This window comes from Amia ocellicauda, chromosome 19 (genome assembly GCF_036373705.1).
Source record: "Amia ocellicauda isolate fAmiCal2 chromosome 19, fAmiCal2.hap1, whole genome shotgun sequence".
In the NCBI taxonomy this organism is placed as follows: domain Eukaryota; kingdom Metazoa; phylum Chordata; class Actinopteri; order Amiiformes; family Amiidae; genus Amia; species Amia ocellicauda.
The window spans coordinates 8,422,311-8,447,454 of NC_089868.1; the positions used below are offsets into that span (position 1 = coordinate 8,422,311).

At 38.7% G+C, this 25,144-nt stretch overlaps 1 protein-coding gene across 8 annotated transcripts in view; it reads right to left on the reverse strand.

Annotated features, from left to right (window-relative positions):
• nfia (nuclear factor I/A) overlaps positions 1 to 25,144 on the reverse strand; it is a 188,211-nt gene that overhangs the window by 66,034 nt on the left and 97,033 nt on the right. For all 8 annotated transcript variants that reach the window (XM_066691749.1, XM_066691754.1, XM_066691748.1 and 5 more), the window contains exon 3: positions 6,672 to 6,737. In XM_066691749.1, coding sequence (XP_066547846.1) covers positions 6,672 to 6,737 — 66 coding nt within the window. The remainder of the gene's footprint in view (positions 1 to 6,671; positions 6,738 to 25,144) is intronic.

Genomic DNA, 25,144 nt, shown 5'->3' on the forward strand with positions numbered 1-25,144 from the left:
TGGTTTCCTGAGCCTTGTGAAATCAAGACAAGGTCCAATAATAGACAGAAAGGTGTAATCTGATCTTGGGACTCTCCTTAGAAGTGTGATTCTCAATCACACCTCTGTGGCATGGACTGATACAGTTACAATGAGCTGTCAAAATGTCTTGAGGAACAGAGTCCATGGACACAGTATTTGTGAAAGCAACCCACATTCTCTGAAGACAATTAATCAAAGAATGCCAAGGAAAAAAAGCACAATGCTTTAACGAAGATACAGAACTGACGCATAAAAATAAATAACACCGCCAACAACAAAAGCCAATACACTTTTTTTTATATTTGATATATTTTTTAATGCAATTAATAGTTTGGTCTGTGTCTGAGTGTGACAGCCCAGTGCTCAGGACCCTCTCCTTCCCAGAGCCCAGAGGGGTGCTGTCCCAGAGGTAGAGGGGTCAAGGCTAGGACACAGCTGGGCTGACTGTGCCCAATGTGCTGATGGGGTCTTGTGGAATGCCTCTTGTGGATGAGCGTCCCCTTGTGCCAGCACTTACAAGTCATCCAGATCCCTTAACTGCCTAATGAGTCTCACAGATAACCCATCCCCCAGGGTGGTAGGCAGGGAGCTCAATATGCTCCTAGAGCTGAGAATAGAAACTAATAAATTGTCATCAATGCACAGATCTTTTAGTATCTAAAGCGTGAATATGTGGCGACTCTTTTCAACAAGTTTTCGCTTATTGGCTGCTGTGTTGTGACAGGTTGAATGTCATTATGTATTGAATTTTCTGTAAACACCAAACTTTCAAAATGTCCAATCAGGAGAACTTTATTCTGTTTGAGTACCGTCTTTACTGGAGCACGAACTGAGAAATCCTCTCAAAATTCAGAACTATAACTGTAGAAAAAATGCTGCATGTGTACAAATCGATGGACAAACTAAATACATACAGATTACAGTGAAACTGAGGGAGGCTGTTGCACCATCCAGGCCAACATCTCTGTCTGTTTCCTTCACAGTCTGGAGTTTAACTGGAAAAGCCTTTAATTATCCTCCACAGATAATCATGAAAAATATGCAACTGTCTTGCCAAATATTTAATGTATTTTTTTCAATATTTAAAATAAACACAATAAAACACATTATACATTTCAAAGCAACTTGTAAAAACAATTATTTTGATTTAAAATCCGAGTCCTGAAGGAAAAAATGTACACCCCTCCCAACTAGTTTTATTGTTATTTCTAAGAAACCAAGGTACAATTCAAACCTTGGCAGGGTTGGCCTTGCCAGTTTTAAAAATAAGGGTATATCTCCAACATGTTAATGAAGTAAGAGACATGAAGTCCCCACTTACATTCTCCATACTGCACACGATAGGCTTCTGGACAGTGTTCGACAGAGCAGTAAAACAAAGAGCTACTTGACAGAGTAAACTTTCATAAACAGCATAGGTTATGTTTCAATATCATTTTTGAAAAGCCATGGTTTCCAAATACTGTACTCTTAAGCGGTACTGAGTTTCTTGGAAATGTTATATCTTTCCCCTCATTTTATTTGTTTTTCAAGGAAACTGGAGATGCAAAGAAAAGAAAATGATGTTTTGTGTAAACACCTCAACAATAACAATTACTGTACAGGGCAGCCCTGATGCAGCTGGGATGGATTTACACAGTTGAGTTGAATTAACACGCAGTCAAAATACCAGCCATTTAAGGAACCTTTCTAAGACAAACTTCAGCACGGTTCAGGCTGCCAGCCCAATTCATTAGACACCCCACCCCCCCCCACAGCATAATAAATAAATAAATCCTTATATAGAATATACAGTATTTCTTCTTTACAGCCGTCTATTCAAAGCGACTCGGGAAAAAGAAAAAATTCCTAAAACAACAATGATAAAACAATGTTCTAATATGCATGTTGTCCTCAGAAATGAAAATTGCTCAATTGACAACCAAACTCCTAAGTCTTTACTTCTAAAGATGATATATCACTTTCAAATTTAATAAGGTGTTGATAATGTAGTTGGAGTTCTTTATGCCGCTATGTATACCTCTACCTTTACTGCCTGATTTAATGGGCCCACAGAATTGCTTCTGGATGAAAATGTAGAAAACAAATCCCTATCCTAAATGTCTGAATGCCTTGTAAACTAACAGCCTTGGGTTTATGGACATGGGTTTGAGGTACACATGGTAAAAATACTTGGTAATCAGTGTCTCTGATATGGCCATTTTAGTAAAAACATCTGCTATTTTAAGCAATGTATTAAATGCAATGAAATGTTTCTTTTGAGCAGGAACTATTTGAAAATGGCACAACAAAGAATAATTGTAAGAGTACTTGTAGTTCTTGCATACTTTATAGAGTTTTGTCTGCAATTCTCGGTTTTATTAAAGGGATGTTTATTGTTGCGCATGATATGAATGGTATAAAAAAAAAACACTAATGGAAAAATATATGATGGAGGGGGAATAAAAAATCAGCTAATGAAATGTCTCCAACAGCAATGTTCTAATTAACGGTCCTGGTTTTTAACATAGATATAATATATAACGCAGCTGACTTTTACAAGTTAATGTTTCCAGCTGAGTACATTCTGTCTGTGATGCCAGACATACCCCAATTATAGGCAGTATTGATTGGACAGCACCTGACCAAGGTTAAGCTCCAGTATACCAACAGAAATGGATGATTAAAAGAAGCTGCCGGCCAAGTCCAGAAATTCTTTATCTAGTTCTAAGTGTTTTTCACTTCATCTATGGAAATTATTTTTGGATACCCTTGCTAGTAATTAAATTATTCTATGTTAAATAATACTTCTATAGTACATTGATGATTTCCACTCTTGTAAGTGGTGAGGGTGGGGGTGAAATGTACACTGACAGCTTGGGAGGACAGAGCATTCTTTCCCAGACAATAAAAAGGCCAAAGCAAAAGTTTAACATGAAATTATGAGACAAAAGCTGTTGATGTCAAATTTAAAATACAGATTAACAATTTATCGACGGAGAGGACCACCATCCTGGATGGATTTACAAATGAAGTTCCTTTGTTATGGTGTGATTTTTTTCTTTGTTTTACAATTGAGGGTATCAAGCATTCACAGACTACAATTCCCATCTGTGGAAATTTGGCTTTTAAAACGTTCCCTCTGCAGGGAAAAAAGAAGAAATTTAAAGGAAAAGCAGCATACCTCTGGATCTGTTCTCAGTGAGCCTCAGAACAAGCCATAACAACAACAAACTGAAGTGTCTGTAGCCTTCATTGTTCTGGGATCATGAGAGGTATACAGTACAGCATGGAAGAATAATAAATAAAATAGCTCAGTATGGTAGAGATAATATCTACGGCTCATTACAACTGAAACAGCTAACATAAGCTAAAAGTGAGGACTTGAAGCAGAGCCCCCCCAACCAACCAACCCCCGTCTCTACTTCTGTAGTAAGAGCCTACATAGATGCCCCTGGCTTTTGCAAGTAAAGTCAAAGTTTCCATTCAGCTGTATATTGATACTCTGACACAACAATAACAGTGCAGACCTCAGAAGCACTATTACTGGAAAATGGGTTGATGCAATGGAATCCAGCGCACTGCAGCGCAATCACTGGCGATATACACACGGGCTCCAGTAGGTACCATTCGAAGGACTTTTCAAAGGGGCTTCCATATCTCAACAAAAATAATCACAAGCAGCTGTGTCCACCACACGGTTTGAGGAAACCTGATTGGAAGACTGGGCTCGGTTTTCAAGCAAGGCTAAGATTTTAACATGAGCTGAAAGAACAAAAAAAAAGAAAGAATGGAAGGTAGAAAATTAGGGGGGGAGGGAGAAACAAGGGAATGTCAGCATAAGCAAACTGAAAGAATGAGAAAGATGAAGAAAGAAACACTGATTCAGTTCTGTACATTGCACTTCATACTATTTTAGTTACACTGAATTTGTGTGAATTGAAATATAACCTAATTGTTAAAAGAGCTTTCACATGCTTGGAGACAATTCAGTGTAATGAAAGTAAAAGATCCTTGTGGTGTATGAATAAACTTAAATTTAAAGAAATACAATTCCTTTGACCAAATCAGGGTGATGTATTAATATAAGGACTAGCAATAGACCTTAGAGTTTTTTGTGGATAAGCAGCAAACAACAATATATATATAGTTATGTGTGACCCTTTTTCCAATGGATTTAAGATGCATTTTCAACCTTCTGGCTACACATATTTTACAGAAAGCTTCTCAATAAATGGGACCATTTATCATGTATAAAATACAAATTCAGTAAAATAATTTCAGCAATTATACATTAATGTATTCAATCTGCAAACAGAATTCATCCTTAAAAAACAAAAGCTTCACAGCTAAATTCCTAATCCAGTACTTATGCTTAATACATTTGCTCTGAGTGTAAACCTGCTGTGTAGTATTGCTAGGGTGTAAAAAAGGATATCCTCTGCTCTTATCTCTCATGCCTCTGATGTGCGTACAGCAACTATGTCTGTCACTGAAAGTCATTACTTTCCTCTGCGAAAGAGCACATATAGTTAAACAAGGGTCATGCACTCATTACCAAAAAAAAAAAAATCACTTTGCCCTGGTTAAACCACAGATGCGGGAGGGAGGAAGGGAGTAAAGTGTGAAGTTGAGGGGGAGAAGACAAACACCTGTCAGAGCTAACTTACCACGTGAATTACAAAATGTGTGGGGTTAACTGGAGGTGACACCGGATGGCCCCTTGTGTCTAGTGACGGTTATTAGGGCAAAGGTGACAGAAACTTCTCAGAAGTAACCTAAAAATATTAATAACACCGAGGCATACGAGAGCATGCGGGAGTTTATAACATTTGTCATTTTCACTTTTTTGATATTATCTGAAAATTAATGATTCTATGATCCAGTTCCAAGAATCCAGCACATTTCTGCAAACATACAGGTTTTGTATAAGCATGCATGAGTTATTTATGAATGATTTTATATATATATATATATATATATATATATATATATATATATATATATAAGTTTTGAAACCTGGAGGGAAGATCTTTAAAATTTACGGTAAGAAGAAGTGTTGTCATTTTAATTAAATATAACTTACATATAAGAGTCAATAAACACTGTTAGCATGGAGTAACTTAGAGAAAGATAGACTATATTTCTTCAGCTTTGCCAAAATTCTCTCTTATAGTTATGGGGCCTTGTGATGTTTTTGCTACATCTTGCATTTGTCCTCCTCAATGAAATGATGAATCGAAACAAGTGTTGCTAAAATTATAGCAGAAATCAATCAACTTCCCTTAGAGAAAAACACTTGAAGTTCCTTCTGTTTTCTTAAGAGGGCTGAGTTATGTCCTCTGTCATTGAGTTTAACTGCTATGCAAGCTGGGAAACGGGCTAGTGGTGGCTTGCACATGTGGGTTAACTGCTTGCATAACAGGCCAGCCTTCAGAACAGAGACAGCAGATGGAGGGAACATGTTTTATATAACAAAAAAAATCACACTTGCATTTATGAACTGATTATCGAAAGATTTAAAGAGGGACATGTGGAAGGTGACCTTCTTCAGTTCATTGAGAACAGTGCAGATGTGATCTGGTATAGACTGGGGGGGGGGCAATCTGCACGAACATCCCCTATGATGTGTTTTAACAAGTGGTTCTGAAGATTAAGGGCAGAAATTAGGATTATATTTAACTGTAAAACATACCCTGTTAGAAAAAGCAGAATACTAATTTATAGTGTTTCATCAAGGTGGATTTTGGATTTTACTTTACTTTATTTGTATTTCATCTTTACTGCCAGTGTATACTTTTGCCATCATAGGCCCTTCTGTGTGTTCATTTTTCATTCACAAATATTCACATTCACACACAGATTCCTCCCTTTCACTGCAAGTCTTAATGATCAACAGGTAGGAGAAGGCAAGATTCAAAAGACGCTGAGGATGGATATATTTAAAAAGCTGAAAGACTTATATTTTCCAATACCATAGTCAAGGATGCCTGTTAAATTTTCATAGAACAAAAATAGGTGGTTAATGTGCCAGGATGCAGAACTGGATCTTTGGTCAGTGGGTGGCTGGGTTTGTATTCTTACAAAACTGGAATGGAAACAAAGCAGAGTTTTGAAGTGAGCCAGGTGAAAAACACACAGATGCAATAGATACTGCCTCGACCCTGAAAGTCACAGGCCTGGCAATAGGGGTCTCTGCTCTGCAACAAGTGGAGAATTCTCAATTAAGAAGCTCATCATCAACTTATTCTGCCAGGCAAGTCAACTGCCACTCCCCTGATCCCAGATGTCATGTCTCAGTGGAAAAGACTTCATAGTGTGTGAGCTCATTGCGGTGATGGCATCCATCTCTGATCCTAGTAGAGTATTCAAATCCCCATTTCAGGAGACCAATCTTTAGGCAAAGAAGATTTGTCTCTGTGTTCATGGAGCTGTGTGGATCAGGTGCTTGGAGATGTGTCTGTGGAGATGGCGGTTTGAATCCAGGTGGGTGTCTAACCGCACACCCTACATCAGCAAATAGACCTGAGCTGAAGGTGAAGCATATCCTGTGCTGGGTTAGATTGCTCACCACACACAATGTATGAATGATGCTGATTTAGTTTGAGATATCACTTCCAGTCCTGAAACACAACCTGCATATCATGATGGAAGGGTTCAGTGTAACTCACCATTTTCTGGCTGGTCCTTGATATCACCTTCACTCGGCTGGCTTGGACTTTCAGACTGACCTGAATCTGGAGAGGAAACACAGAAGATTCTTTGAATACAGGCACGACAATGCATCAGATCACATTCCTGTGTCATGTTCAAAAACAAACTGCAAACTATCAACATGATATGAGTGTGGATGACTTCCTGAAACTGTGCATCTTTAAAAAAAAAAATGCTGTTGGGTTGGGTTGATGAATCCTGTGAACAGATTAAATATGTAGGAAAATACTATATATGTCTCCATTAAAAAGTGGACTACAGTCCACAATCACAAAGACAACAACAACATGGATAGGGCTGTGAAAAGCACAGGGTGATGCTACATCATCACCATCACCAAGGTAAAAAGAGAAAAAAAGTGGTGTCTGAACTTTTAACTAACTGAACTATGCACTCTCCCCTACCCCTTCTTCCCTATTGAAAATAATTAATGATTAGCAACCACACAAAAAAACATGTACAAATACATTAACGAAACTGCAGACAGCTTATGACTGCTCTACTCTGCATTCTCACACAAGGCACCGCTGTCAAAATATATGGGAAAACAGTGGTATTAATATTGATGGCACCCAGGGACAGGCGCTGACAAAACACCCTTCCTGTTTGATGACAACAAAACCAATTGGGGCCTTCATCCCACCTTCATTAGAAGCTGCTGGGATCAACTGGAGTGGCTGCCAACTGCAAGAATTGGCATTTAATGGATTAAAGGTCCCGGCTGTGGGTGTTACAGTAGGTAGGGGGGCAGTAGTGAGGCTGGATTCTGAATTATTGAGTCTTCTCTCTCAGACCTTCCTGTAGATGGAGGGGAGACCTGCCTCCCATCAACAGTCCCCTTTCCAGAAGTGGGCATGTAACACCGGCCAATCAAACGCAAGAACAGCAAAGCATCTTGGTACATAAACCATGTCTCCTTGGAGCTGTTGGATGTGTTTCTCCTGCTAGTCCAATATACTAGTTTCTCTATTACCCTGCCAGCTAACATCTCCATTCTGCTTGTAACATCTGGGATTCTGTAATCTCATTATTGGTATTGTTCCGTTTCAACACTTTGCTAAATTAAGGACCCATGTTTTGCAAATAAGTTATTAATTGTAATCGCATGCCTAACTGACAGGGCCCAGGTCAGTCCAGCAGTGCATTAAGACAATACCATGAAGATATACTGGACTGAAGGTCATGTATTAACACTGCTTTACAGTGCTGATGCTTCATTTATTTCTGGGGAGTCTTGAGGACTTCTGGTACTGCCCACCTGAGAAATGCCTGAAGCAGATTGAATGCTTTTTGTTTTTTTATCTAGGCAACCACAATTCTCGTTTCAGTCAATGCAAAAGAAAACACTGTACTTCAGAGAAGTGTCTTGCTTGTTCTGTAACTTCCAGAAGAAAATAACCTTTGTGTCAGTATCTTATAAATGAGAAGAGTCATCTTACAGGTTCTGTGTAATATAATTTGGGTGCTAGAAATATTACAGATTTGAAATGATCTAGGAAAATGTGACCTTTTACTGCTTAGTGACTAGAAAACTAGGCCTATACTTTAGTGTGAAACTAGCACCGAGTAACAGTCTTGTTCCAATATGACTTGCAATAAGTATTACATTTAAAAAGGTGTTAAGCAGAATCAAGATGAAATTTCAAATTTGAAAGTAGAAATTTGCTTACTGAAATTACTTTCTATTTTAGTGTCCTATGCTATGTATCTTTACAAGATGACAGGTTTTTCATTATTTTTACAATAAAGATGCCTTACAATTTTGTGAATATTACAAGACACCAATCCTGGTACCATGAAACTCATATTTGTCCTGCAAAACCAGGGAATCATTAAGGTTGTAGCGAAGAAAGGAAAGCTAAATAAAAACAGATGAAAAAATGGAGGGCAACTTAAAGGTTAAAAAAAAAAAAAGTCCAGTTATCCCTCGTAGACAAAGTAAACAATTAAGAACTTGTTTGCATTCCCCTCAACAAATCCTGTCTGCATCAACAGCTTAAAACAAAGGGAATCGGGAGCCTGGGGAACAAAACGTCAGTGTCCCCAGCAACAGAGCGAAATTTGGGAGGGGGGGACTTTCACACACAGTCTGACAGTCCCCTCAATGAAGTGCCCCTAGCCCACAATGCGCCCTGGTCCCTCTGCTAATTAAATATGCAAATAAAGCCTGAGAGCCGGGGTCTGGGTGCCACACCTGCACAGCCCCCCGCAGAGAGCTCTCAGGACCGGCCTGAAAAACAACAACAACAAAACAGCCAGCACAAACAAGCCCTTTCACAGCCCACCCCCCGCCTCACTTCATATTCTGAAAGGCGCTGAAGTTAGTCCTGTATATATCTAATTTAGTTCTCGCTTCACCAAAGGGAACCATGGCAAGCAAAGTAGATGGTGGGGGGGGATGGGGGGGAGTAAAAGAGTGGCTTTGTGTGGCACCTGGAAGGCATGCTTTCACCCACTCCCCCTTTAAAAAAAAATCTTTACTTCTAACTTTGCCTCTCGTCTTTTCTCGCTGGGTCTCCCTAACTGGTGCGGGCTGTAGGACACAAACAGTGTTTTGAATAAGTCTGAAAATCACAGCGCTTAGACATGAATAGACTGCTGTGGTAGAGAAAGACACAAAACTACATCAGACGTTTCACAAGACGAGCAAACAATTCATTTCATATAGCATTTGCATTCAAATATAAGGTTCTCTGCATTGCTGAAGTCTTATATGTTCTCTGACAGCTAAAACATACAGCAATTTCATCTGATTAAAGCCAAATATAGCCCAGATTTCTTGTCATCAAGCATGTACCGGTTCAAAAATAATACTATAATTTATTAAGAAATCTGTAGTCCTTGACATAAATAACAAAATGTTGAAAAGCAGGCACAGGAAATTTCAAAACTACCAACCTTGACATTACAAGTATTAGCTACTTTTTACTTTTTTTATATAAAATGCAGAATCACCAATTCTTATTCTATATTTTTATCTGTATTTTTAAAATTTGTCATATCACCCATTAATTGTAAAATAATATGTCACTAATCTGGTGCTTAAATAATTCTCTCTCACCATCTTTTCTTATTTCTTCCTAACATTGAAAGAATACTCTGAAGTCAAAAAGAAGCCATAGTTGTTTGGCTGCCAATTTTTCCTTTTTAAAATGTATTTCCCCCTCAGCAACTGTACATCTCAATAGTGCAAAGCAAAGGCTATGACATTGTTATGGTAACAGTAGAAAGTAAATACACTCATCCCTTCCGATCCAACAAGGACACCATACTCTGGTATTTAGCAGGGTGAACTGAAAGATGGGAAAAAGGCAGTGCTGCTTGGAATACACTTACACACCCTGAACCTAGCTAGGAAATCTTTCACTGAAACTATTTTAGTTGTTTTTAAACATCTTTTGTGAATAATAACTATTTTCTTCATTATTTATGTTTTGTATATTCAGTTTTTAATTTTCCTAAACAGTCCTAAAGTGTGGTGATCCTACCAGTGCAGCATACATTTTAACAATTATTTGTTAACTATACTGCAATATTTCAACATATCAGCAAAAGTACAAGACATTTCTACTAAAAATGCAAACACTATTAAAGATTTTAAAAAAATTAAAAATAAACTACATTCGCCACCTGCCTGTGTTGTTTACAATTGTAGTAGATTTAATAACTTATTTAGTGAGCAACCTTTGTAACTTTGATTAGAAATCCAGTTCAGTCCCATGCACAGTACCAGGCAGTGTTTCGGCAGTGCACAGAGAACAGCAGGGGGCTTTCAGTGTTAACCTGCAGTTGTGTACCCAAAATTCAAACATTATGGCATTCGGGTTTCTGAACAAAAGCAAAGCAGAGTATGATCTCCATGTAAAGTAAATTAGTCTGTAGCTGAACTCAGCAGTATTCTCTTTACACAATATTTCAGATTTAGATGAAAGCAACAATAATAATCAGTTTTATACACACACACATACATATATATATATATATATATATATATATATATATATATATTTATAGTTGAGGAAAAAGTAAAACAAAAAACAAAGTTGTTCTTGCCTAAAGACAATTTTTTTTTTTCTCCCTCATGTTAAATACACACAAAGGTGAAAGAGATCAAATTTGGAACCTCTGGTATAGTTACAAATACTGAGATACAAAGTAGTCAGCTTCCCACTGTCTCACACCTGAGACTAATGTTCACTCCCCCACAGGAAAACTGCACCATACTTTAACGTCCTCATGTCTAAACAGCCGTACAAAAGCCTACACTAACTGTTCATAACAGCATATAAACAGCAAATCTGGAAAATATATATGTATTTTTCTAATGTTATCTGATAAACAGGTTATTTTTCCACAGCCTGTAAATGCTTCAATGATTTTGATTTAGAGACAAAGGAAACAAAATCTCATAGAAACTGTAGGTAAAGTGTTCGACAGAGTTAATTAAATTGTTGCATGACCAAACTTAGTTAAAAAGTCAAACTTGTAACAATCCCATTATATTTTCCCAATCTGTTAAACATCCTCAATTTGAACTTAATTGGTAATTTATTTTTTTGAATGCATTTATCACATTTTCGAAGAAAAAAATTATAACAGCATTGCTGCAAAATTATTTTAAATGGTCATCTTAGATTTGAACTGCCAATTCAAGAATACTTTGATGCATGTGAATAAATATTTTGTATCACTGCTCATTTTACATAGTTTTTCCTGTGTCCTTCCACATTTGCAATACTTTTAGGTTGATGTTGCTTGTCCTTCCATAGCCTGTAAAACTAAAAACTAAAGCAATTCCATCTGATGTTCTCGGGTTCTAGCGCAGTGGCTTAGTCAACAACTTTGGGACCCTAGTGGAAGATTCATTATGCATGCAGAAAACCATCTGTATAATGCTCCAAGGTCCACGTTCAAGCCAGGCAGTTCTCACCAAGTGTTTAGCTGTAATCCAATTGTGTATTAAAACCTGCTTTCAAAAGGCCTTTTTCACAGTGAGCTCAGGAACACGGCAAAGAATAAAAGGAGGCAGAAACTTAATTTAGAAATACAAACGCACCATTTTGAGTTATCAATGGTAGGTGAAAAAGGAGGGACAGCTTATTGTTTTCACAAGTACTGTCTTCTTTCTCAGGACTAAAATGTTGGAACTCAAATTTAGGATTAAAATTGGTCCTCTTGTCATTTCTCTCCCTGGATAAAAGTACCCAGTCCCAGTTAATGAAATAAGAATATTTTCGAGTCAAAAAACACAAAGCCCTATGCTAAAGCCCAGTGCTGTGATACAGGCTGAAATTCACTGTTAAGCAACTGTAAGTATAACTTAAGATAAATAAAAAAAAATTATATATATATATATATATATATATATATATATATATAGAGAGAGAGAGAGATACATTCCTTTAATCATTATTTTCACATTCAAAATCCCTCATGAATTAAACATGTCTGTATATACATACCAACACTACTATATATCGTATTGAAGATGTGTAGTAATATCGTCGAATGATTAATTTATGTTGCAATGTTAACAGACTTTAGTCCACACTGCAACGGCGAGTTTGTTTTTAGTTTTTTATTTAGCTTTGACTGCCCTGTGTTTACGTAACCCTGACCCCTTTTCTCCATTTTACGTCACTCCACGTTTAATATCTGTTCTGTTTAGACAATTTTGGTTCAGACAGACTACTTCTGTTTTGCATCCATCTAGGAGACTCAGCTTATGAGTCTTACCAATGAGGGAACGTCTCGATAAATGGACTGCGCAGGAAGAGACAAAAAGGGTAATAATTAAACAGTTACTCTTTCTGTATTGATAATTGCAACTTCAAATAATTATATATGATGTCATAAAGTGCAGAATTTGTGAAAGAATGTCTGGTTTGATGTATTTTACTGTGCCTATAATAGGAAAATGACACCAACATGAACCATACAGATTAAAGTAATGCGAATGTGGAGGACGACTTTGGTTTAAATATAACACACCACTCTTTTCTATGTCTATGTGAGAGAGCTAAAGCAGTGGGAAAACTACATTAGGCATTTCAGATTGTCCCTCTTCAAGGGCATTTTTGGAGTTGCCTGGATGTGAAGGTTGATGGCCTCACCTTAGCTGTGAGAGGATTGGTCCATTTTAGCTTTTGGCATTTCTAGTGTCTAGTAACCCTGCATACATTTAGTGAAAAGTGTGACAATCACAATGCAACTCAGATTAAAGTGTTACTCTGTAGTTATCTCTGCTTTACTTAAATGCCATCAATGTGAAGACAGAGGGCTCGGTCTTTCATGTGTCAGAGTATCAGAAAACAGAAACCCTTGTTCAATTAAATCTGCACTGATCGATATTTAAAACAGAAATCAATAATCATTATCTACAGATTCCTTTAACATATTCATGCACAGAAGACACGTATAATAAATAGAATAATATATATATTTTTTAAATCAACAAGGATTCTGAAAGGCTCAGTGTTATTCTTTAAACTCCAAAAGCAGACAGAGCAGTCTAGAGGGAAAAAAAAGTCAAATCTAACCTCTAATTAACCTGCAGATCCGTTAGAAGGCTTATATAAAACACAGTGAAAGGTTCACTCAGCAACTAGAACAAGTGGCACCAGGTGCCTTTAACACATCGGAGACCCAAATACACACACACACACACACACACACACACACACACACACACACACACACACACACACACACACAAACACTGAACAGCAGCCTCTGCCTTTTCATCATTACATCAGTACAGGCCTTGTTTGGGAGTTAATGTGGCACTTCTCTCTGTCAGGCCAGGCCTGACAACTTCTAGCACTGTCTGAGGAATAAGGTCAACAAAGGAAATAGCTTTGCCTTCAGCTTGGGCAAAAGAGCAAAGCAGCCAACATTCAACGCTAAAGAAGTTTATTTTTCTGTTTATCTTTTTTTTATTTATATTATAAATAAAGTGCAAAATATATAAGCAAAACAAAAAACAGTCTTGTCATACACTTTTATTCAATTTGTTCTTATAGGGTTTCATGACATTTAATAGCTAGCACCTCCCAACTTTATATCTTTCTACAAAATTAAATTAACTTCAAAAGCTGGTGAGTATTATATCTTCATTGTCTTGTGTGATATTCATTGACTAATCTGCTTTAGTCAATTTTATGCCGGCAGACTTCTGTGGCTGATATGAACTTGCAGCCATTACTTCTACTCTGATACCACTATCAGGTGCTTGAGATAAACAAGGTTGTAGTGAAAATGATCTGCCTACTGTACTGCACAAGCAAACATGACATTTATTAAGTTAATCCTGGGTGGCAGATAATTGACTGGCACCTCAACTATTTTAAACCTAACTAGAAGGCAACGCATGGCTGAGTGTGCATTGGGCTGTGATGAATTATCTTGTGGTCAAAAATCTGTGAGCAAATATTAATCAGAGTTACGTATATGTGAAAATACACTTTCTGTTTTGAAATGTCTTTTTTTTTTTTTTATATCCACGCCACTACCCAGGCGTCTAATATTCAACTGTATTTATGAAAGTGAACCTTCCTAGTTCAAATTCTGTCAGAGTAGGGTTCATGGGAGTGAGAGACACGTTCCCAATTTTTCAAACAGGACTCTGGGAATATACAATGAACCACAATAAGAAGTATGAGAGTTACGAAATTCTATTGCTTTCCTAAGCTCTTCTGATTCAAAATTAATATGAACAATGCAACACTGGCAGAAACCTTTTACATTTCACACAATAAATCCTGGATTTCATAAGACATACAGTGAGGGAAAAAAGTATTTGATCCCCTGCTGATTTTGTACGTTTGCCCACTGACAAAGAAATGATTTTAATGGTAGGTGTATTTTAACAGTGAGAGACAGAATAACAACAACAAAATCCAGAAAAACGCATTTCAAAAAAGTTATAAATTGATTTGCATGTTAATGAGTGAAATAAGTATTTGACCCTTTCGACTTAGTACTTGGTGGCAAAACCCTTGTTGGCAATCACAGAGGTCAGACGTTTCTTGTAGTTGGCCACCAGGTTTGCACACATCTCAGGAGGGATTTTGTCCCACTCCTCTTTGCAGATCCTCTCCAAGTCATTAAGGTTTCGAGGCTGACGTTTTGGCAACTCGAACCTTCAGCTCCCTCCACAGATTTTCTATGGGATTAAGGTCTGGAGACTGACTAGGCCACTCCAGGACCTTAATGTGCTTCTTCTTGAGCCACTCCTTTGTTGCCTTGGCTGTGTGTTTTGGGTCATTGTCATGCTGGAATACCCATCCACGACCCATTTTCAATGCCCTGGCTGAGGGAAGGAGGTTCTCACCCAAAATTTGACGGTACATGGCCCCATCCATCGTCCCGTTCATGCGGTGCAGTTGTCCTGTCCCCTTAGCAGAAAAACACCCCCAAAGCATAATGTTTCCACCTCCATGTTTGACGGTGGGGATGGTGTTCTTTGGGTCATAGGCAGCATTCCTCCTCCTCCAAACACGGCGAGTTGAGTTGATGCCAAAGAGCTCGATTTTGGTCTCATCTGACCACAACACTTTCACCCAGTTCTCCTCTGAATCATTCAGATATTCATTGGCAAACTTCAGACGGGCCTGTATATGTGCTTTCTTGAGCAGGGGGACCTTGCGGGCGCTGCAGGATTTCAGTCCTTCACGGCGTAGTGTGTTACCAATTGTTTTCTTGGTGACTGTGGTCCCAGCTGCCTTGAGATCATTAACAAGAACCTCCCGTGTAGTTCTGGGCTGATTCCTCACCGTTCTCATGATCATTGAAACTCCACGAGGAGGGATCTTGCATGGAGCCCCAGACCGAGGGAGACAGACAGTAATTTTGTGTTTCTTCCATTTGCGAATAATCGCACCAACTGTTGTCACCTTCTCACCAAGCTGCTTGGCGATGGTCTTGTAGCCCATTCCAGCCTTGTGTAGGTCTACAATCTTGTCCCTGACATCCTTGGACAGCTCTTTGGTCTTGGCCATGGTGGAGAGTTTGGAATCTGATTGATTGATTGCTTCTGTGGACAGGTGTCTTTTATACAGGTAAGGAGCTGAGATTAGGAGCACTCCCTTTAAGAGAGTGATCCTAATCTCAGCTCGTTACCTGTATAAATGACACCTGGGAGCCAGAAATCTTGCTGATTGATAGGGGATCAAATACTTATTTCACTCATTAACATGCAAATCAATTTATAACTTTTTTGAAATGCGTTTTTCTGGATTATTTTGTTGTTATTCTGTCTCTCACTGTTAAAATACACATAAAATTATAGACTGATCATTTCTTTGTCAGTGGGCAAACGTACAAAATCAGCAGGGGATCAAATACTTTTTTCCCTCACTGTATTTAAACATAACAAGTAGTATTATATTTATTATTATGAGACTTGTTCAATGTTTGTTCTCGGGCTCTTTTGGTAGCCGTTTCTAGACTAAGAGAAAGAGGAAGAAAAAAAAGGGGAACAAAAAAAATAACTTTTTAGATCTGGGAGGGGAAAGTTAGTTTCCCAGTGTAACACATGGGTGAAAAAAATGTTTACTTTCTGCGACTGTGAAAGCCCAGTAAAACAGATATCTTTCTTTCCCTGACTGTCCCTGTGGCTGCTGCTGGGGATCTCATATCTGTAATCGTTCATCCCTTTCTCACACAGAGCAACAAAGAGGTCTGCGGTGAGGAAAAACACTTGGGTCCCCTTGAAAATTTGACTGCTCTCTTTCAAACAATACGGAGCACAAGATTGGGAGCAGAATGCTGACACAGCATCATGTCTGCCTTGGAGGAATCTGTGGGAAATGTCAAATTTATGGGTCTATAGGCGATTGGTTGGAAAGCTTACACCCCCCGCTTAAAAGTAGGCCTCTGATATAAACTGAAGTCTGAAAGAAAGAAGGAGGGGGGAAAGTTCTTGGCCTTTTCCCAGCAAGGCAGAAGGAAGCAGTATCCCATCATTCCCCTGAGACACTGTGAAATATACAGCCCCAGGGCCACTCTCAATTTACTCTCTCTCTCTCTCCCTCGCTTGCTCTAAATAGCAAGCCTGTGAAAGAGAAGTTGGAGCTGTCAAGGATCTCATATGTACTGTGACCTCCTGTAGCTAATGGGGAGAGGGTGCCTGCCTATGCATGTTATATGACCGAACCCATTCCATTCCAACTAACCCACCGCCGCCACCGCCGCTCTTGTGCTTAACATATACAATGTATTGCTTTGTAACACTGAGAATATAAAATTGTCCTTCGGGGTTGGAGCTGATATCAAAGGCCGTTAGCACGCTGTCTCTTGGCTGTGAAGAGGTAGATGCTCTATTGTTATGAAATGAGAGAGGGTCTATGCATATAATCTCTCACAGTTCTATTATTTTATGACATATGGGTACTGCTCATGGTGAGCAGGGAGTGTGCTGTGTTAAGGACATATGAAGCAATACCAGAGACATTCGAGCCCTGTAGTTACAAGTCTACTACAACTATAAACACTTATTTGTAGTGAGGAACTCTGAAACTGAAAACAAAGTTGGCCTTGTACTTTGACAGCTAAGTAAATACACACACACACACCCCAGAATATGAAATATAATAACAATAATAATAAATAAGATATTCTGATATCAGTGTTTCCACAAGACCCTGCATACCCTTCCTGCCATTGTCTCTGTTCTCTTATTCACCATGGAAACAGCACTGGGGTCAACACGGCAACTGACTCTGACCTCATAATGACATCACTGACAGTAGTGCCTCCTGAAAGTTAAGACAGTAAAAGAAAACAGAACAGGCTTTTTCCAAACAACAGCAGAGACAGAAGGGAAAAAAAAAAAAAAAAACTTATAAAAAGTAACTGGCACAGCACCAGCCTCCTGTTATTAAATCTTAAACTCTTGCCTGTTACATTACATATTCCTCTAATACTCCTTTCACTGGCTTTGCTACTATGCTGTCCGCAGACAACAGCTAATGGAGGCATAAAGAGATAGTGATGACTTCTTAACTTCTCCTGCTAGGATTTCCTTAGCTAGTGCTATGATATTCCTATAAATGCCAGCTGTCAAAGAAAACTAAAACCAAAAAAACAAACCTTCACATTCAATAAATCTCACTAAAGTTTCTCTTAGTAGGTAAACAGATTATGTTTTGTTTAGCAAAAAATTCCAATGGCAGAGCAGAGCACATTCAAAGGCTAAGTAATTAAACACTTTCTGCTGTACAACTGTAAATCGCTTTCTATCTGAGCTTATCTCAGTATCTCTCTCTCTCTCTCAATTCCCATACCCTGCTCAGCTAAACATAAACAGACAGCTAATATACCAGGTCAAGTTAGGTCACACACAAAAAATAGACGAGCCGGTGGGTATAAGTCTTGGGAATTAAGCTCACACAAATGGTTCACACTGTGCAACTCTCGAACGTGTTTGTGTGCATATGTGTGTGTGTGTGTATTTTATATATATATACACCGATCAGTCATAACATTATGACCACTGACAGGTGAAGTGAATAACACTGATAATCTAGTTATGTCAGTGGGTGGGATATATTAGGCAGCAAGTGAACATTTTGTCCTCAAAGTTGTTGTGTTAGAAGCAGGAAAAATGGGCAAGCGTAACGATCTGAGCGACTTTGACAAGGGCCAAATAGTGATGGCTAGATGACTGGGTCAGAGCATCTCCAAAACTGCAGCTCTTGTGGGGTGTCCCCGGTCTGCAGTGGTCAGTACCTATCAAAAGTGGTCCAAGGAAGGAAAAGCGGTGAACCGGCGACAGGGTCATGGGCAGCCAAGGCTCACTGATGCACGTGGGGAGCGAAGGCTGGTCTGTGTGGTCTGATCCAACAGACGAGCTACTGTAGCTCAAATTGCTGAAAAAGTTAATGCTGGTTCTAATAGAAACGTGTCAGAACACACACTGCATCCCAGTTTGTTGCGTATGGGGCTGCGTAGCTGCAGACCAGTCAGGGTGCCCATGCTGACCCCTGTCCACTGCCAAAAGCGCCCACAATGGGCACGTGAGCATCAGAACTGGACCACGGAGCAATGGAAGAAGGTGGCCTGGTCTGATGAATCACAAGATCAAGGTGTTGACTTGGCCTCCAAATTCCCCAGATCTCAATCTAATCGAGCATCTGTGGGATGTGCTGGACAAACAAGTCTGATCCATGGAAGCCCCACCTCTCAACTTACAGGACTTAATGGATCTGCTGCTAACATCTTGGTGCCAGATACCACAGCACACCTTCAAAGGTCTAGTGGAGTCCATGCCTCGACGGGTCAGGGCTGTTTTGGCGGAAGAAGGGGGACCTACACAATATTAGGCAGGTGGTCATAATGTTATGGCTGATCGGTGTATATATATAATACACACACACACACAGTCTCAAACATACACACAATCACACACTTTTAGAATCACACAAACAAAGGGCCTGCTGGTTTACCTAGCCTGGCATCCAGCACTGGCTGGCTGTGAACACTAACCACAATGTTGTGGGAAGGGAAGCCTTTTTCTGAAAGAATGAAAATAGAAAGTGTCCGAGGTCTTGGCAGAATGACACCAAATAAAATTAAGACTGGTGACTCACTTTGGCAGGCAACTCTTGCTCAGCCCCGTTTCAAAGGGCCTGGCTCTAGGCCTCTCTGAAGCAATCGTCGGGCCGACTTGCCAAGCCGTGAAACTCCACAGCCGTTATCCCTGCCCAGCACCTTCTCCACACACACACACGAATGCACACGCACTTGCTGGCACGTTCTCTTACAGGAAATCTATAAAGAGCCATGTCAACTGTTTAGGCCTGCCTCAAATGTTTAGGGATAGAAGCCACTGTAATGAAAGAAGTTTAGTCTACAAAATATTCCTCCCACACAATGATTTGGCAAAGAAAGCTCCCGTCCAAGGAGATTTGTGTGTGTGGCTCACACTTGTGCTTTTCTTCTGTAAACCAGTTAGTGTAAATATGAATTATCAAGTTAGTGATTGTAATAATGTAATTGCAGTTCATGAAGTGAGGGCTGCTGCACATGAGAGTACAATGCAAAGGCAAAAATAAATATGCTGATAGCCAGTTTTATCCAGTGAAATGACTGATCTAAGTTAAAAAGATTAATTTATTGAAGTCAATTTATTTCATAAGACTGTAAGGGTGCCAGAACTGTGAGATATGTCCTCATGTGTAAATGCTGAGGCCTTTTATTTAACATTCCTAATAAAAATAAATAGAAATAAAATACACATGAGCAGTATTTAAAATTTAATTAAACATCATAATTCAATTTAGAAATGCTGTCATCAGTCAGTGTATTGAGCCAAAAAACTGTTCACATGCAGAATCATATTACAACATGTAGAAAACATAAAAGAATGTGTTCTTTTTTAGAACACGAATATGCAGAAGGACTACTGAGGTGTAGTAGGAGGGTTATATCCAAATACTTTATTAGCATTAAACTTTATAAGGTAAGGTACTGCCTGCTTTGGATATCAATGTACTGGCAGCATCAAGATACTGTAAGGTAGCCTGTAAGGTACTGCCTGCTTTGTTTTCCTTTTCCCCTCATAGAACAGTTAATATGATGAACAATGCTTATATACTTATGGCTGCAAAATGCCTAACCCTGCTCCCGTCAACCTGTGAGATTCAAACCAAGCAGCGAGACCACAGCCCTGCAGGAGAGCTGGGCATCAGCTGCACACAATGAAGCAAAGGGTCCCAGAGGACTGAGGGGACAGTGACACACAGGGCTGTGTACTGGGATACTCTCTCTAGGTGACAAACAGTTCCATTTTGAGAAAGGAAACAGTTCATTTTCTGACCCTCTTCCCACACTGAAAGTCATTTTTTTATAAATACATAGACGAGTTGAATAGAAATAGATGATCTAAATACATGGCAGGGGCTAGCGCTGGGAGACAAGCTGGTTTTTGTAGCCTCTTCCTCAATCCAGTTCATCCCAGAGGTGTTCTATGGAACTGAGGTCAGAACTGTGTGATTCTCTTTGATGCACTGTGCTACACACACCGCTGTGTGTTGGTATTATGGGTTTCCAGCATAAAAGTCCATCAATGCTGCCAGTACATAGATATCCAAAATAATACAATTGCGATGCCCTTCACAAAAAAAACAACCTCTACATAGGATACATTGTCAGCTGTAATCAAGTATCAGCAGAGGGAGGCTTGGTCACAGGGCGATTGGCAATGGAGTACTCAACTTCAAAAATAATGTCTGAATAATAGTTTCTGTAAGTAAATCTCAAAGAGTTTATAAATAAATGAATACATTCTTGAATAAATAAAGATACCATCTGCATATGCATTAAGACTTACACATTCATGTATGTTTTCTACATTGTTAGCACAAATCGAATAGCTGCAACTTCTCCCGGTTGTTCATGTCAAATATTAATACTAGGAGCCAGCTTCATTCACTGATTAACCTGGAGCTTTTTAATTTATTTTTTTCCTTCAGAACAATTAAGACTTGAAGCAAAGAGAAAACAGCTACAAATATTATTTTATAAGACTCTCCCTAGGGAATGTGCCTTGCATTATATGTGGGCTCAGAAAATACAATGAATATTCCAAAACATTGATTTGTAAAAGAATCTGGTACCATATCAAAAAATGGCACTGATCCACATATATTATTATTATTATTATTATTATTATTATTATTATTATTATTATTATTAATGTATTCTAGAGCAAACATCAACTTTGACTTTCTGAAATGCAGTATGGTAGAACAATGACTAGCTAAAAAGCTATCTTCTGCAAATACAATTATATATATATATATATATATATATATATATTTTTTTTTTATTATATATATATATATATATATATATATATATATATATATATATACACATATATACATATATATATATATATATATATATATATATATATATATATATATATATATACATACATACATAAAAATGTTACATTTGTTTTTTTTAATTCCAATAATTAATTGCAAATGATGATTTGTGTGCTTAAATGGGGGGAAATTATAAATAACATTATATTCTCATTATATTATTATTATTATTACCAATAAGAAGACAAATGTGTTGAATATTTATTATACATTCATTATTTTCCATTCAGCAAAAAAAAGGCACGTGACATGCCTACCCGGGCCAAAGTTGGCACTGTTATTGACTGAACATTCACTCAATGCGACGGAAGCTCCAAATGAGAAGAAAAAGAAAAAACACCCTCACAACGTCCAACACTCCTCGGTCCAAGTCCAAGTGTGCACCGTCAGAGGGGAACCCCAGCACATCCACGCCAAGGCACTGGATGTCAGCTCTGGCATTTACACTATGCACAAAGTCTAACGAACAGAGCTGGCTAGACGCATGCTTTAATTTAGCCCCATTACGACTGAGCTTTGGCATAGGGTAAATTGTTCTCCCTCCAAAATAAGTAAATAAATAAATAAAAATCACAGATAGTATTTATTACTAAGCCACAGAACAGCAGTACAAAAAACAGCAGGGGGGGGAAAGCTGGAAAAAAGGGTCTCCACTTTAATTGACAGAATACAAGCAAAGCACTGGTTCAAACTTTTTGTTTCTTTCTCCCTTTATTTAAAAGCAGCGCGTTCATGAGATGCTCCTCGCTGTCGCCATACACGCGGGCTAACGTCACCTTCCAGCACCGCCATTTTGTGCTTGTCAGGCACCATTTTAAGGCCCCCTGTTCTAAGTCTAAACACAAGAACAGCTTTTCCTCAGAGCCAAAGCTGTTACAGAGCATCATGTGCCCAAACCTTAAATTCAGAGGTGTGTAAGAAACATGACTAAAAAAGCAAAATTGAAATAAAGAAAAATATAACTTAGAAGCACTTGATAAGAGCGCTGTTGAGAAGACATTTTAAAACTATCTCTTCTCTTCTCTCTCTCTCTCTCTCTCTCTCTCTCTCTCTCTCTCTCTCTCTCTCTCTCTCTCTCTCTCTCTCTCTCATGTTTATCCCGAACATAGCTCTGTTAAATTAGTCTGCCAAACACAAGTACACTGAGTGAATCACGTTAACTGCTTCAATTGTTGGATGACACTAAAGCTTCTGGTGCCAAGAGGTTGCTGCCAAGTTCAACAAAATTCTGATTAAAAAAAAAAAAAAGAAAAAAGAAAAAAAAAACACAAACAAACACACACACACATCATATATATATATATATATATATATATATCCCTATACATACATACTGTGAAGGCACAATTCTACATTTTGGACAATTTTGTCAGAAACCTTTGCCCTGGCAGCCATCTTAAAGCTTGGCAACCATTTTGAAAATTCTCACTGGCACTCCTTTAGAACTCACCACATTACCGTTTTAAAACAAAGAAGGCTTAAGGAATTACTGCTTTGGGTCCAACAAAATAATTCACAATCACAAAAGGTAGGAACAAACAAGTTAATAAATAAATAAATAAAATCCCCTTAATTGTATTTAATCCGAAGACAAAATCAGAGGGAAAGCGGTTTGTAAATTTCACCCTCACATCTGAGCCTATTGCTACCATACAACCTCACACAGCGCTGAAGCAGTTACACACTGAATGTGCCACATACACCATCATCGCAGTACACATCCCCTTTCATGTGACGTACGCAGCAGTGTTTCAATGAAATCGAATGGTTTAATGAATGGCTTTTAATCACAAAGAGACTGTTGGAAAATTATGCAATATGCATTTCTATCATGAAGTGATCTCTTCCTGTGAATGATTAAAATGCTCACGTTAAATGTTAAATGAACCAAAACAAAACTGTCGTACCCTACCTAAAAAGTCTACATCTAGTCTGCTGATTAAACAGCAAATAAAAAAGATATAAGGTTGAAAAATTTATTATATACAAATTAACCAGCAGCTGAAAAATATACATTTTCCAAATATTTTTTAAATTAAGTGAAAATACGTACATCTACCCAACACTTCACTGAAAGCAGACTTCCGATTTTGCAAGCAAAACAAACAAAACATCCTTTGCTTCCTTCCATTTAAATGCACTGGCAAAGGAACAATTGCCAGGCGAGGGAGAAAGTTTTCAGGCAGGGTCCCTATGAGATGAACATACCAGGTCAGAGCTGGCAGTGCTGCAAAAGAGAGGGTGCGTTGACTTGAGCAAGTCCTACTTTACAACAGTCTGATCATTCAGCCTTTGTGTTTTATAGATGTTACATATTAACCCAACAGCCTGGTACTGCAATCCTGGACCTTCAAAACTCAAACTTTTTTCTTTCTCCCCTCAACAGATCAAACAGATTTCTTTTTTATAAGCAAACTAAAAATAAAATAATAAATAATATTTTTATTGTTATTTTGTTCTGGAAATACGGATAATTTGTAAATTAACTTAAAAACGTATTATATCATCATTATCATTTTTATGTCTGGGGTTACAAATAAACTGAATTGTCCTGCAGCAATATAAAAACACAAAAAATATTCTAATGTCTTCCCAAAACATTTTATTTGGGTTTATATGGCCAGTCCATCATTCTGTCCATTACTCATATTTGTTTATTGCCTTTTGAAAGACCCCTGAAGCTCAGCCCTACCACACTTTAGAGGTCTAGCCACCAGGGTAGGCCTTGGCTCCAGTCCGGGGATCGTGGAGGCCCCCCTGGGCGGAAGGCAGTAGTCTTACAGCAAAGCATGCTCGCTAATCTGCGCATTCAGACTGCAGAGTAAGATATCATGTCAAGAGCTCTGTAAAGACTCCCTGGTAGTTCAAAGCCAACTGCTGGGTAGAGAGGAGAAGCTCAACTCTTTGCACTTCAGTCAGGAAGCGGAGCAGAGCAAATGTTCCTTAAGTGTGCATATTTGTTTCCAGGATTTAACCCTTTGCCTCCATAAAAGTGGCCTCAGAGGAGGCCAGATTCCATAGTTAAGGCATGTAGGATCATAACCTCCATGCTGGTTCTTGAAAAGCATGCCTGAGAAAAGGCAGTAGTAGAGTGCATTATAAGCAGTACAATAAATCCCCAAAGGCGAGCTGTACCGCCATTGAACCAGTTGATTTCAGCACTGTCACATACCTTTATATCACTGCACTACTGTGGACCCAATCACCACAGATCTCCTTGCCCACATTCTTCAGGGAATCTGATTTGACAATGCTTCCAAGGCCAGGTTGCTCGACGTGTGTCCTAATGCCTTCAAGTATACCACTGACCAGGGTTTGGGCTGGAAGCGGGGCTGCTAGTCAAGAGCCTTGCTCTGAAATAGCAAGCATGCCAAGGGGTTGTGTGAGGTACAGTACCATGGGCTACCTGCGCCGTGGCTGCTGCAGAGCAATTAATGGGACATGATTAAAATTACAGGAGAAGCAGAGAAATGGACGTCCTGTGGAAGTGGATTAGAAAGAGGAACCTTGACACGGCGAGATATTGTGTTATTGAA